This window comes from Halichoerus grypus, chromosome 8, assembly GCF_964656455.1.
Source record: "Halichoerus grypus chromosome 8, mHalGry1.hap1.1, whole genome shotgun sequence".
NCBI classification, from domain to species: Eukaryota; Metazoa; Chordata; class Mammalia; order Carnivora; family Phocidae; genus Halichoerus; species Halichoerus grypus.
Window position 1 is genome coordinate 58,526,051 of NC_135719.1, and position 16,219 is coordinate 58,542,269.

General features: G+C 35.9%; 1 protein-coding gene across 1 annotated transcript in view; it reads right to left on the reverse strand.

Moving 5' to 3' along the window:
* Positions 1-370: 370 nt before the first annotated feature.
* The window catches only part of UNC13C (unc-13 homolog C), a 559,379-nt gene continuing 543,530 nt past the window's right edge, over positions 371-16,219 (reverse strand). The window contains exons 30-32 of the mRNA XM_078079321.1: positions 7,135-7,227; positions 5,590-5,749; positions 371-2,212 (exon numbers count right to left, since the gene is read on the reverse strand). Of these exons, the coding sequence (XP_077935447.1) occupies positions 1,927-2,212; positions 5,590-5,749; positions 7,135-7,227 (539 nt within the window). The 3' untranslated portion in view covers positions 371-1,926. The remainder of the gene's footprint in view (positions 2,213-5,589; positions 5,750-7,134; positions 7,228-16,219) is intronic.

Below are 16,219 nucleotides of genomic sequence, written 5' to 3' on the forward strand. Positions count from 1 at the left end.
GTTCTGTAAAATCATTGTAAGATGAATCTAGAATTAATCATTCAATCAAATAATAAAACCTTTTGTAACAAGTTTTTATTTAAGAATGTTGCTTGTTTATATGTTAAATGTTGCGTTTTCCTTGTGGGGCTTAACAATATTCAGAGATATACAGGTGGATACCTTAGTCCTTCCTTATGTTCAGTGTCATTATCTTTAATAGTAGCTGTTTCCATGAACACAACACCTGGACAAATTTTCTCAAATTTTAATGAGACATTAGAACCAAATAATGTGAGAAGTGTTCTTTCCAGTAAAAAGAGTCTGGGGTTTTTATTCCTAAGGAATGAATTTATGCTGCATAAATGAAATAAAAAGGCAGAAAATATAATAGTGTTGCATGTGTTCAATATACATCCATTTATTAATGCATATGCCGGAGGATAGCATTTGTACTATGCATTTGGAGAAGTCATTAACAAAGCAATTGCCTAAAAATTTAACATGAATTAGTGGATCTCACTGGTCTGTTTTCACACCCAGTAGCAAAATGGTTCTGACAGTCATGATACCAGTCATTTCTGTCCTTAACATAGCAGACCAGCTTGTTCACAAAACATATCACTGTAACAGGTTCTTGTTTCTGCATGTGTATGTTGTCCACTAACAGTTATGACCAGAAGTTACAATTACAAGGTACTGTGCTACAGCCAAGTATTTAGATACAGTCTCTAAACAGCCAAAACATAAAAATACAGAAAATGCAAATATTCAAAAACTATTTCATATTCAAAATCCGATCTAGTTCTATTTTAATGTACCAAGCTGTATTAAGTTGTTTTCCTATTGTATCTGATGCATTTTGGGCTTGTAAATAACATAAGTTACAAAATTATAAGCAGTTTCTTCAGATCTTAGTTTACATTTTTCACTAAATAAATGAAGACATGTCTTTTTGCTCCAGTGCAATATGTAGTAATGCTGCATTCAGTATAAATCGTTGAATATTTTTTTAAAAGAAAAAAGCATTTAACTGAGTAAAGTGCTAAGTAAATAAGGAGATAGTCATAACTGTCAGAGGTAAAACACTAACAGTATAGTTATTTATTATAGGTAATTTGAAGAAACAAACCTTCCACTGCATCTCTAGACCCTTAATCCTATGACTTTCTAAAGAATGACATTTGGTAAAGCCAAGACATAATGCTAGATGGTAAATGTATGAACTTACCTTTTTTTATTTTTTTTTTTTTACAAATGTGATGTGACCTTGGCAGTTTTAAAGAACAAAGTTTTGTCAATATATCAAACATTGTTAACAAACTCTATTTAGCATTGCTTTGTATAAGTTTGCTTTAATAGCATTTCTTCACAGTGATATTTCAGAAAGGTTGGAAACTGGTCGGCATAAAATATTTCCCACATTTTCTATTTTAATTTGTATGCAAAAATCATCACAATAGATCTGCAACTATAAAATTACAAACACTTTCTAGAAGTGACTGTATTTCTAGTTATGATAGAAAAAGTTACTTGTATGACATCTACAATGAGGTAAATCTAAATAAAACAGAATTTGGTAACAAATGCTTTCTGATCTATGGGCAATAGAAGCGAATTTAACAAAGACAGTGGACAAACCGAAAAAATGAGTTGTTTTTTTAGTATGTTTAAAGGATGAGAAATTGGTAATGAAATGAAACATTTTAAAAGATACTCTGGGTATTTCACTTTACATCATAATTTTGGCACTTCATGGAACATTAATTTCCCAAAGCCCAGCATTGGTATAAAAGTTCAGCAGGTTTTCCACATACTTTGTAGACATTGTACTTGAGTACTGGCAAACACTGAAACGTGGCGAACTAAACATTCCCATGTATTTGCACATGCATGCAGTAGTCAGAGTTTATGAATTCCCAAAGATGATATCTTGCAGTATTTGTTTCAAGCACTCTCTTCAGCAGATCTCGTTTCAGATTTCAGTCTTACAAATTCTTTAGCCACGTCATCGCTGGTCCTCTGAGAGAGTATTCTAAGGATAGTCAAACCAGTTTCATCCATAGAGACATTTTTCAGAAGGGGATACCATGCCCCATAGCTTCCCTTTTCTGCTATGTTCTGTAGTTGAATTACTGTCATTCCGATAATTCGATCTTCTCTGGCAAAGCAGTAATCTTTAACTGAGAGATGAAGCTCATAGGCCCCTGGCCGGTTTTCATTACCCAGAATGCTGTGTGGATTAAAAATAAGAATTTTGAGCAAAACCTTGACTTCACCTAGGGATCAATGTAGTTCTAAAATACTGTTAAAAGTTTTCTCCATTCCTCAGCATATAATTTGGCAAAATGGAGTATCGTGTATTTTAACTCTGATGTAAATATCATTTCCATTTTAGATTGTTTTTACATAGATATTGCTTAGCAATCTAACTTAAAAACTTCTTTGCCTATATAGAAATAGGACATCAGGGGCGCCTGGGTGGCTCAGTCATTAAGCGTCTGCCTTCAGCTTGGGTCATGATCCCAGGGTCCTGGGATCGAGCCCCACATCGGGCTCCCTGCTCCACGGGAAGCCTGCTTCTCCCTCTCCCACTCCCCCTGCTTGTGTTCCCTCTCTCGCTGTGTCTCTGTCAAATAAATAATAAATAAAATCTTAAAAAAAAAATAGGACATCAATCTGAGTATGCTTTACTCTCTTGATATTAAGCATATTAATAGAAACATTAATTAAAATACCTTATACTTAATTCTTGGAGATGTGGTCTTCCTACTGATATAGGGGTAGGATGGGGTTGGTAGGGATCGTGGGGGCTAGACCAAGGAAAAGGGGTAGTATTTCTTGCCAGAATTTCTATGCCATTTCAATATCAATTATTACATTCTCTTTTCTTTACCTCAGAATCCTGGATATGCTATTATATCTAGGAGCCTTTTCTTGGGGGAATACACAACACAGACTATCAAGCTAACAAAGACAAGACTATTCACAAGATGCCAAATTAGATACAAATCTCCAGAGTAAATCAGTTCCGGCAGAGCGTGGTGCTTCAATGCCAGTTCTTTCCGATGGCGACAGTTAGACACCTGTCAAGTGTGGGGCTGAGGATGGCCTCGACTAATAGCAACTTGGCAGTGCAGAACTGAGCGTAATGAAGAAGGCTGAGAGGTAATACACTGAGAATAATCCTCCCCTACCCCTTATTTTACTTCATCCTCAGATCTCCTTGACTTTCTAATGAATGCACATCTGTTCCTCAGCAGTACGAGCTTCCAAATCCCTTCCTTTTCTAAGTGACATTTTAGATCAAACATTTTGCAGAGTCAAACTTTTGTTTCTGAGCAACACAGATAACTGAAGTGTGCACTTATTTTAGAGACAACCTGAAATAAAGTGAAAGAAAATGGAAGCCTGATGGGTAAGAACAGAAGAGCAAAATCTGATAGGAGCCAGATCTTCTTGTGAATTAAAATGCATCAAAATGCTGCCTTTTCCCAGAATCGTGCGTGGTTTTAGTACCTCACAGTGTTATATCTCAATTTTGCATGAGTCAAGTAATTCCTAGAAACTTTTAGAAGACATTTTAACTGGACCACATTTTTTGTGTGTCATTTAGAGGAGTAAATACATGGAATCTTGTGAGCTGGTTTATTAGCAGGGATTATGAATATGATTAATCTATTACAGCCATTTTAAGAGATGTGGTAGGATGGTTAAGTTTTAATGAGTGGTAATAGAGTTTAATATTCAGAACTTAGTGTGCTGAAAAGTCTCTGGGAAACTAAGTATGTGAAACAAGCAAAGAACCAAGCCAGTGAGAAACTGTTTTGGTAAGCTAAGTGTGTGTGCATGTGTAAACCCCAAAGTCTTGGTCCTGGGTCCTCCTCTCTTCATCCCTGGGTCAGCTCATCTAGATTTATGCAATTATATCTATATGCAGATAATTCTCAAGTTAGATCCAACTATATATTGGATATCCCTTCTGGAATGTACCTTAGGCATCTCCAAATTATTATATTTAAAACAATCTTCGATCTCCTCATCTCTTGTCCCAATTCTCCCATCTCAAGAAATTGCTATCTACCCAATTGCTTAGCGCAAAACCTAGAGGTCATCTTTGATTTCGTTCAGTGCCAGATAACTTCCATTTGCCTCAACTGGATATACTTCCCATCCTTTTCCTTGTACTTTGCAATAGAATGCTGACCCCTAAGGACTGGATCAGTAGAGTTTCTTCATGCTGTGGCTTCCAGTTGGTTTGGGCCAAAAGGAAACCCCTTCAGGAAATCAGAAGTAATGATGAGGATGAGGTCAGAGTCTATTTCCCTGGCCCCTTGTGTGTGATGCTCCTCTAGGGTACTGTTTGCCTCCATGGAAAGGCCACTGCTCTTTTTGAGGTGGCTGATGACACATGAAGTTATTTTTCCAGTCTTAGTAACTAATGTTCCTCTCCTACATGCACAGTAGGGGTAATAGCTTGACTACTAGTAGCCCCAGTTTACATCACTATTGCTTATAGTCCTTCGATTCTCACATCCTAGTAAATTTCTTTGTAAATAAGGCTGTCTTGATGAAATATCCTAAATTATTTTCAGAAACCCAACTTATATACTCTTTCTTTCATGTGCTACCTCCTGTCGAGTGCAAGTTCTATAGAATCTACTTCCAGTACATAACCAGCATCTTTCCACTTCTTTCAATCTCTCTACTCCTTCCTTCCATTTCCCTACGACCATCTGTGAGTCAGTAATATCTCTTGCCTGGACTACTGCAATAGCCTTCTAACTCATCTTTACATGTTTGCTCTTGTTTTCCCATCATTTTTTTTAATATAGCAAACAGAATAATCACTTAAAGATGTAAGTCAGATCATTCATGTTCTTATCTGAAAATTCTTCAAGGCCTCCGATTGACCTTAGAATGTCACCTAGTCTCCTTTACCCTGACAGCAAAGTCCTGTGCACCTTTACTCCGTACCGTACTCTGGCCACTTCTTCAAACTCATTTCATCTCACTCCCTTGCCCATTGTATACTATTTCTTAAATATGCCAAGTGTGCTCCTGCCTTAGTCTCTGCGCTAGCCATTTTGCTTGGCCTGAGATGCTCTCCACCATCTTGCTTGCATGACTGGTTCTTCTTTTTCCCCTCAGGTTTCGATTTAAAAGTCATGTGCTCAGAGAGGCTTTTCTGAACACCCAATCTAAGCAGCCAATCAACCAATCTATTACATCAGCCTGTTTTAATTCTCTGTATAGTACTATCCTATGATTAATTTTTGCTTATTTGTGATTTTGATATTTCTCATCAATGACATTAGTCATTTCTAGAAAGCAACTTCTATGACAGCAGAGACCTTCTGTTATTTATACCAAATTCCTACAGTAGTGCTTGATGCATGGTAGGCACTGAACATCTACTGAGCAATGGAAGGGAACTAAAACCATAGCTGTCTTAATTTGCTGGGATCAGGGGTGAACAGGAATACATCAACCTATAGGATTGCTTTCTTTCGCAAAGCCCAGTGCCATTCCCACCCTGCACCCCTCAGTAAGTTTAAGCTGTATAATGGCTATTGCCTGGTTGAATAGGTGGGTTGGGTCCTGACTTACAATTGAAATGTTTCATTGTACTTTGGTGACCACGTGTTGCTTTTTGTCTTGGTGCCTTGTTTTCTCTTCTTGTCTCCAAGGTTAGGTCCCAGTATACAAACTTCCACAAAGGGCCGGAACATTGTAGTGGTCTGCCAGTTTAGGTCATTAATAGCAATCACTAAAAACCACAAAGGGAAAGGAATGCAAAATGTTAGCAAACAAATGTGGGGAATCTTATCTTCCCCTTTGGTCCTTAGAGTTAATTTTCTTTTTTTTTTTGATGTATGAGATCTCCTTTCTTACTTTTTTATTAACTTTTTTTTTTTATTTTTTATTATGTTATGTTAATCACCATACATTACATCATTAGTTTTTGATGTAGTGTTCCATGATTCATTGTTTGCATATAACACCCAGTGCTCCATGCAGAACCTGCCCTCTTTAATACCCATCACCAGGCTAATCCATCCCCCCACCCTCTCCCCTCTAGAACCCTCAGTTTGTTTCTCAGAGTCCATAGTCTCTCATGGTTCATCTCCTTATAAGTTATATTTTTAAAGTCTATCATGGGTATCTTTCTAATCCATTATATGTTTTTCAATTGCAAATATTCTACTATATGGATACTGCATCCTATATTTAACCAATAACTTATTCTTAAATAGTATGGCTGTTTCCTAACTTCAGGCATCACAAATAATTCTTAAATGTACATTCTTAAATGTATACTTGCGTCATCCTTTGAAAATGTTAAAATATATTATAATTAAAATAGTTATTGTAAAAGTTCACAAAACTTTGGGCATTTGATCTGTAGTGTCAAAATATTTTTGAAAAATATTTAAAGACACTGGCAAGTGTAGGCATGCCCACTTACCAACACTGTACATAATCTATTATAGACTATAACTGTGTTACTTTTATAATGCAAACATACATTAGGCAATGCAATTTTAAAATGTGTCAGAAGGCCATGGTTTTTAATGAGGTGGATATTGTGACTATGTCTATAATAATATAAAATAGAATATGGTTCTATTGAGCAAAATTGACCATTAAATTTCACCTTTGAAATGACCCCAGCATTCAGATTGTATTTTTGCAATCTAAAACCAATAGATTGAACTAGTCATTAAAAAAAAAAAAAATCAAGCCCGTTGTTGAAAATCACATAGAAAAAGAAGTAAATAGGTAGATAATGTGAATAGTAAGAACTTACTGACCTAATATATAAAATTTGACAAGTTATGGAGCCAACCATAGCCCTAATGTTCAATGTATATCCTAGCATCAACAAGAGAAAATGTTCAGTGTATACTGGTTTGAAACGTAATCTCCAATGTATTTAAACTAGATACTTCAGATAATATAGGCTAAATATCTGTACCATTGATTTTTTTCAGCTTTAGATCAAAAGTTCTGGTTTCATGAAAAAATTATGAGCATGCCCTAAAATCATTAAATCTTTTTAAAAACATATCTAAGAAAAAATTACATTTTTTTATATTATTGCAAAGGTTAAAGTCCACTAGGCTGTTTGGTCTATCTGGACTCGATATATACCTTTTACAGTGACTTTATGCTCTCCAGTTCCTGGGGTAGCGGTGATGTCCACATGAACAGATATCTGACCCACTGAATCTTTGGAGGGGCGACCTGCAAATAAGCAGACATTTACTGGCTCAAACTTCCAGGCTACTTTAATAATAGACACGTACATTTTCTGCATAAGGGGCTTGAAAGTGAGTTCATGGAAATGAATGGTTCTTTTCGTTAATAGCACATAATAGGTATTGATAAATGTTCATTAAATTAAATTTGCTCTGCAGGTTTGAGGCTTTGGTATAATCATATTTAGCCCACTGAGCTAAAATTTCATATGGTTCTCAGATATCATAAGACACCCTGTTAGTAGTAGTATGGTTAGAAGAACTTGCCATTGACTTACTAGGCCCAATTGAGCTCTATTCATTGCTTATGTACAAAGGTGTGTTATTGCCTTTCATGCCTAAAAGAGCTTTTCTACAATGTGCCCTACCAAAGCACTGGGGCCACAAAGATGGCTCTGTAGAACATCTGCTTTCATGAAGCCCACAGTAGGCCAGGAGAGACCAACCTATGAACACAGTGCTGCAATACCTATATCTATATGCTGCAATACCTATAATGTATATTTGCAAGGTCTACTGATGGTATAAAAAGGTGTAGTCCATTCTCTCCTGGTAAAGGTTAGTCAAGGGTTAACATGCTGTATCAGAAAGTCCCTGTGATTTGGGGTCAGATAATTTTAAATTAAAATCATAGTTACATCCCTACTGGTTCTCTGTTCAGATTTTGCCATAGTCTCAAGTCTGTTTTCTTATTTGTAAAATAGGGATAATAACACCAACCTCTTAATATATATACATGTATTAACATCTATGAACATACATATTTTTTCCACATATAGGGGCATATGTTCTAACTATCCTTAAACTCACCTTTATCTTTTCACCTAAAACTGCATAGATCATTCCATTTCAATATGTATAAAGTTATCCCTTATTCTCTAAGATAGCCTGGAATAGCACAGCACTAACTACAAAGTAAATGTTCAATGAGTAGTTGCATGAAAGTGAATCACTGAAACGTTTACAAATAATTGAAACACGGAAATATTTAAAACATTTAAAATAATGTTTGGCCTTTATTCCATTATGTGAATATACCATAATTTATTTAACCATGTTTTTATTTATCTTTTGCTATTATAAACAAACTATAATAAATACTTATTATTCATATTTACAAGTTTTTAGTATAATTTCTGTAAGTTAAATTTACTTGTCAAAGTAGGTGGAACTTTAATTTTGTCCCATAGAGATTTTTTAAAGCAGATTCTTATTTATTTAAAAAAATTTTTAAGTTCCAGTGTAATTAACATGTAACATTATATTAGTTTGAGGTATATAATACAGTGCTTCAACAAAACTACGACACTACTCAGTGTACTCTTCATCCCCATCACCTACTTCACCCATCCCCCTCCTCCCCTCTGCCATCCATCACTTTGTTCTCTGTAGTTAAAAGTTGGTTTTTCAGTTTGTCTCTTTCTTTTTTGTTCATTTGTTTTGTTTTCTAAATTCCACATATGAGTAAAATCATATGGTGTTTGCCTTTCTCTGATTGACTCATTTCACTTAACATTATGCCCTCTAGATCCATCCGTGTTGTTGCAAATGGCAAGATCTTATTCTTTCTTATGGCTGAATAATATTCCATATATATATATATGGAATAGTATATATATATATATATATATATATATATATACATATATATATATATATACATGCATACACACACACACACACACACACACACTACATCTTCTTTATCCACTCACCAGTCAACGGACACTTGGGCTTCTTTTATAACTTGGCTATTGTAAATAATGCTGCTGTAAACATCGGGGTGCCTCTATCCCTTTGAATTACTGTTTTCATATTTTTTGGGTAAATACCCAGTAGTGTGATGGCTGTATCATAAGGTAGTTCTATTTTTAACTTCTTGAGGAACCTCAATACTGTTTTCCAGAGTGACTGCAACATTCTGCATTCCCACCAACAGTGTAAGAGAGTTCCCTTTTCTCCACATCCTTGCCTACACTTGTTGCTTCTTATTTTTTAAATTTTAGCCATTCTGACAAGTGTGAGGTAATATCTTATTGTGGTTTTGATGTGCATTTCCCTGATGATGAGTGATATTGAGCATATTTCCATGTGTCTGTTGGGCATCGGTATGTATTTTTTTGGAGAAATGTCTGTTCATGTCTTTTGTCCATTTTTTAATTGGATTGTTTTTGTTTTGTTTGTTTTTGGTGTGGAGTTAAGTTCTTTATATCTTTTGGATACTAACCCTTTATCAGATATGTCATTTGCAAATATCTTCTCCCATTCAGTAGGTCATTTTTGCATTTTGTTGTTTCCTTTGCTGTGAAGAAGCTTTTTATTATGATGTAGTCCCAACAGTTTTTCTTTGTTTCCCTTGCCTCAGGAGACATATTTGGGAAAAAAATGTTGCTATGGTCAGTATCAGAGAAATTACTACTTGTGTTCTTTTCTAGGATTTTTATGGTTTCAGGTCTCATATTTAGTTCTTTAATCCATTTTGAGTTCATTTTTGTGTATGGTATAAGAAAGTGGTCTAGTTTTCCCAACATCATTTGTTGAAGAGACTGTCTTTTTTCCAATTGGATATTCTTTCCTGCTTTAACCATATAATTGTGGGTTTATTTTTGGGTTTTCTATTCTGTTTCATTGATCTATGTGTCTATTTTTATGCCAGTACCATATTGTTTTGATTACTACTGCTTTGTAGTATATCTTGAAATCTGGGATTGTGATACCTCCAGTTTTGTTCTTTTTCAAGATTGCTTTGGCTATTTGGGGTCTTTGTTCCATACAAATTTTAGGATTATTTCTTCTAGTTCTGTGAAAAATGCTATCAGTATTTTGATAGGCATTGCATTAAATCTGTAGATTACTTTTGGTAGTATGCATATTTTAACAATATTTTTTTTTCCAATCCATGAGTTGTCCCACAGAGATTGTAATAATTTATATGCAATATATGAGACTAACAAGAATCTTATTTTTTAAAAATATATAAATGAATGAATGAATGGCTAATAACCAAAGCTGAAAATAAAAGGCTCTAAGAGACCCAATTTATACCCTCAGAGGATCACTGATTTGGGCCAGAACCTTTCAACAAGACCTGATGAGAGTCACTTCACCAAAAGGACGCCCCCTCCCCACAACCCCACCCATCCCAGTCATTTGATAATAAAAGGTTTAAAGGATAGAAAGTGAGGGGAGGATAGGAAATGGTTGTTTTGTTTTGTTTTGTTTTGTTTTGTTTTACCTCAGGTAAAGGGAAGAAAACTCCCAGAGAAATACACTCCTAATCCTTGGAAGCAAGATGGTTATTTCAGCTTTGAATTGGTTGCTTACTTAGCAGACAATATGACCTGAGCCAAATAGGGGACAACCAGCCACAGTGTGTGCCAGGACCACCGCCTTAAATCCATGGCTGCTAGGAAGTATGAGAAATGGTTCCTGAATGTGCTCAAAGTGCCAGAGTTGGGCACAAGAAAGGGAAGGAAGATGTGGTCATGGGCTATAGCCTTGTCAGGGATTGTCACAGATGGGGCAAAGATGCATGCACCTTAGAAGAATGTGGCATGATGAAACAGGTGAGGTGCATCAGGAATAAGAGGGCAAGTCTGGACCCTTGGAAGAGTCCATTAATGCCCCAAGGATCTATTTGGAAATGAGTCTCACACCAGCCATCTCTAGCGAGCTGCTGCTTCCCCAAAGACAATGAACTGGAACAGCCCTTAGCATTAGCCAAATAGACAATGACCCTTAAGCAGACAGTGACTACAAATGATCACTCCTGAAGTAGTCACCTGTCTTTTCCCTCTCCTTCCTTTCTCCCCCACAACACAGAAACCACCACCAAAGGAAAGAAGAAAGGTACAGATAAGAGAAGCCCACACCTTCCTTACTGCTAGCATCACCATTTTCACCTGCTTGTGGGGAGATAAGGAGAGCTTTGAATCTAATAAGTGATTAGAATTTAATGTGAGCAGGAATAGGTCTTAAAAATCTAAATAACTTTCTAATGGTGCAAGTAACTAATAGGGTACAGACCTGGATTGTGGTATCAGTAAAGGAGGCATCCATGTAGTAGAAAGTGGGGCTCACAAGCAAAGGTGAGAACTTTTTTGGGAAAATAAGATAGTTTTATATTATCCCTAAGTTGGTGATATCCTTATGAAGTCTTCCTATTCAAGAATAGAATATAACTTCCTATTATTCAAGTCTTCTTTTGTGTACTTCAATTATGTTTTACATTTTTCTTTGTGTGAATGTTACATATTTTTTAAAGGCTTTTTAAAAATGACTTATTTATTTATTTGAGAGAGAGAGAGAGAGAGCACGCAAACATTAATGGGAGGGGTAGAGGGAGAGAATCTCAAGTAGACTCCTTGCTGGGTGCAGAGCCCCACATGGGGCTTGATCTCACAACCATGAGTCAGATGCTTAACTGACCGCACTCAGGTGCCCCAGGATGTTGCATATTTTTGAAAGCTTATTTCTAGGTATTGTATCTTAACCTCTTTTAAATGGGACCACTTCTTCCATTATGTTGATAATAGGAAGGCTAGTGATGATTGTATGTTAATTTTTTTATCCATCGAACTGATTTTTTTTTTTTTTTTTGAGAGAGAGAGAGAGAGAAAGGAGGGGAGACGGGCAGAGGAAAAGGAGAGAGAGAATCTTAAGCAGGCTCCCTGCCCAGGGCGGAGCCCAAAGTGGGGCTCGATCCCACAACCCTGAGCTGAAATCAAGAGACTGATGCTTAACCAACTGAGCCATCCAGGTGCTCCCCCAACTGAATTTTTTAATGAAAGATTGCCCTTAATTCTTTTGAGTGTTGCACATATATAATAAATTATCTTTAATCAATGAACATTTCACTTTTCCTTTCTAGTTTTTATACCTCTTGTTTGCCTTGGCTAATGGCTTGTACTTCTATATTACATGATAGTATTTAAAGTAGATATGCTTGTTATCCTCCATTTGGCTCTCCAAATTAATTTTCCACCCTTTTTCACTCTGCCTTCTGCCCTCACGGGCTGTCTGACAATTTCAGTGGTGTCTTCTATACTCTAGTGTCTATTTGGGTCTGGCCAAAGGGAAGCCCTGGCAAGAGATTAGAAGGAGGGAAGAGAGTCACGTCAGGTATTTATTTCTTTAGTCTCCTTCCTGGGGGCTCACCTTGTGCTAACTGAATCCTGCAACCAAACATAATTTCCTTCAAGCAGCCCTCACTAGGTGACAATATTTTTCCAGGTTCTAGTTGCTTCCTCTTCCTTTGTTACTGTTAATGCAAGGAATAGTTCAATAGTTCACTCTTTCTTCTGGTTTCTTTATATCCCCTGCCTATACCTTTCTACGTAGTTTCTTTATTAAATCCTTTCCAAATAATCTTAATCAGGGTGTGCCATCAGATACCTGTTGGGACTTTGGTTAACAGAGTTAATGTTTTTGATTTGCTCATAACTTTAATGAAAATGCTTCTAGTATTTTCCCAATACTCTTTTGTGGAACAATGAGACAGTCTTTGAGGCAAGGAACAGGGCTTAAAATATAGACACTAATTTCTTAGCAACTATTACTTTTAGGGGTTTCACAGAGGAGAAAATCGTTAAGGAGCTTCCTAAAGGCTGAGTTGGAGTTCATCTCTTAGACAAAGGAAGTCAAGGAAATAGCGTGAAAGCATATGCATCAGACAGAATGGTGCATCCTGGAAACTGCAAGTAGTTTAGTATGGATGGAACACAGATGAGGGAGTATCAAGAGGAAACTTTTATGAAAATCTTGGTACCTTGAATGCCACAGAAGTGTTGAGACATTATCCCAGAGCTGCTGAGAAGTCTCTTAAGTTTTTGGCTATGAGTGGCATAGTCAGATTTATTTCTAGAAATAAGTCCTCTATTTGAGTAAAAGATGGATCATTCTCATCATTCCATTCTCTTCTGGAAAGTCACTTGCATCTCACTGTACCATGAATCAAATCCTAAAACCCAGCACTTTCTTAGGATGCTTCTGATGACCTTTTACTTCATCCATGTTGTGGGTCCATGCTGTTCACAGTAGCCTAATTCTTGAAAACTTTCTTCATGTTTTCACTAAGACAAACCACATGTTGGGAACATCCTTTCTCTGTTATCCTATGAAGCCCTGTCCAAACACCTCTACTATAAAAATATGTTCATTTTTTTATCCTATAAATAATCTGCAATTATATTCTTGATTTCTTCAAATACTAAAAATCCTGGGCAATGGAATCATACTGCTTTGATTATGCAGATGGTCTCACTCATTAACAGATAATTAAAACTCCATGAACTTTCATTTTCTTATTTTTAAAGTGGGGATAAAACCACCTATCTGGCAACACTGTGGTGAGGCTAAAAAGAGATAATTAAAGAATACATAGAATAGTTTGAGCCTTGCATTTAACAGCTGCTAGGAAATGCTTCCAAGTTTATTGTGATAATAATTCAATTCTTAATAAGGGAATATTTCAAAGTTATTAAATTCCTTGAGGATTCATGCATAATGCCCACATATAAAAATTATGAAAAAAATATGGACATTATGGTTGGTTATCTAGATCAAAGACTGTAAGAAGATAAATCCAGAATGATGGACTCTCTGCCCAACAACCTTGGAATTCTACTTCCTTCACTAAGACTTTTTGGGTTGAGTAGAATAGAGATGGCAGATTTTTAGAGCCCTCAAATGTCTAATAGGGAAAACTCCTTCTTTATAATGTAAAATCATTTATTAACCAAGAATCTGGTGAAATGAGTTTTCTTTATTAACAAAGGTTTTTTGTTTGTTTTTGTAACTACTGTTAAAATCACAGTTGATGGGAAAAGGCCTCTAAGGGACAGTGAAAATGCATGCATCCAGTTTGCATATTTGTCATTGTTTCACTAAGGACCAGAGCCTGCTCAGTGCTTGGGTTTGTGGTTAAAACTTGTATGGCTTGTCTTGTATGTATTCTATGAGCAGTGATACAGCCCAGAGTAAACATCATGAAATGACGGTTTCTGCCCAGAGTAAACAACATGAAATGATGGCCAGGCAAGTTATTGATTAAATATGTTTATAATTGAGAAAAGCCTTCCATCACAACACTCACCAGGAGGTGTCATTTCTTCATTTGAATTCTAATAGCCAAGTTAATTTAAAGTCTTTAATTGTGTTGTTGAAGAATTTGAGAGATTTTTATGGCAGGAAATACTAAAATTCTAGTTAGGAAAGTTGGGTTTCTGTTTGCCGCCTTTATTTTGGAGGAAAAATTTAATACTGTTTTAAAACAAGTAACAGCTTACAAGACTTGCCTAAAACCTTTTAAAAGGTACTGTTTAAATGCACAGATATGTTTTCCTCTTTTACAAATTGCTTTCTGCAGTGTTCTACATGTACCTGCTGTCTGTGTGTGTGTGTGTTCCCTAAAGAGATATGGACAGTTCCTTTGGGAAGAGAAAAACATTAAAATCACACTTATGTACTCAGCAGTGAATGAACATTTCTGTCAAACTGCCTAGGTAGAAACTTTACTAGACTCTAAAAATACACATTTCCCTTTCTAACACAAAATGTGAAATTTACTGCTCAATCAAGTCAAACATAGGCTTGAGAATTGACTTCTTAATGTGTCACAACCCTAAACAAGTAGAGTTAGGAAGTAGTTTAAAAGCATTTATCATTGCCATTATTGCTTTCATAGTCATGCTATTCACGATCGTCACTTTAGGACTCCAGGTCCTGCTTTCATGGCCGGCTGTTTATACCACCCCTCTAGCAGTCATTCTGTGCCTGGTATTATAGTTAATTAAACAGATTTTTTTTTTTCTTCCTAACTATATTCCATAATGGCAGGAAATATTAATATTAATAATTCACACACTTTATCTCCAATTATATAATAAACTTATGATGTTATTTTGATAGACATTAAAGGACCAATTCATTGATTAAATGTGCAGGCAGTACTCACTTTACATGGTGTGATATGCCCAGATTTCAACTCCCATAGTTTAGTAAAATAACACCCCTGTCCCAAAAAACAGGTTCAGATTTCACTTATCATGGTGTAGTAAATGTGTATCATTGCATAAAGTACAAACTTTGCTGCTAGTTTTTTAGTCCACAAATCACTACATAAATAACAGATATGTCATCAGTGATCAATTACATTGCTTCTTTCAAAGTCTGCTGGTGTTCACCTGTTCAGTTTACACACACAGCAAAGTGTGTAGTTGTGTGGCTGCCTTGCTTCCCAGTGATGAACCCATGTGACATTTTACAAACATGGACAATCAAAAGAGGGAACTGACCAGCAAAGATGAAAGCGCAGCAAAGAAATAAAAAGTGATAAGGCTGGAGTGAAATTTGCATAGAATATAAATGAGTTAATTGACAAGATTACCGAACTTGGGAATGTTGACACTATCGCCAATGGAGAGACTAGAGAAGCGGATGGGGAACTCAGCGAAAGTGAGCTTCTTGGCAATAGATGAGGAAGAAGATGAAGATGTCCTAGTGGAAGTGACATTGGAGGAAAATCTTTACATTTAAGTAACTCTGAGATATGTTATGATGTTGAAAGTAGAAAGGATACATTGTCAGTAATTGACCCAAACTTTGGAAGGAATATGACATTCCATCAAGGAGTAGAAAAGATGCTTGCTCTTTATAGTTACATGATGAGATGAAAAATGCAAGTACTGGTCAAACTACTCTTGATAAGATTTTAAAAAGAAATGAAACACTTTAATTCTCAATGTTTCTAGTATTTCCAATTACAATGTATTAAATGTTGTACTATTTTTTTCATTTGCCTATATATTGATAACTGACAGTAAAAGTCTTGTTTCTTTTGACAATATTTCCAAGAGTCACAGCAGAATCCTAATTTTTCCTATTAATTAGCAAAAGTGCTTTGCACAGATGCAGTTTGCACAATTATTTTTACAGTCCCGCATCACCGTGCAAAGTGAGCACAGTGTACATATATCTGA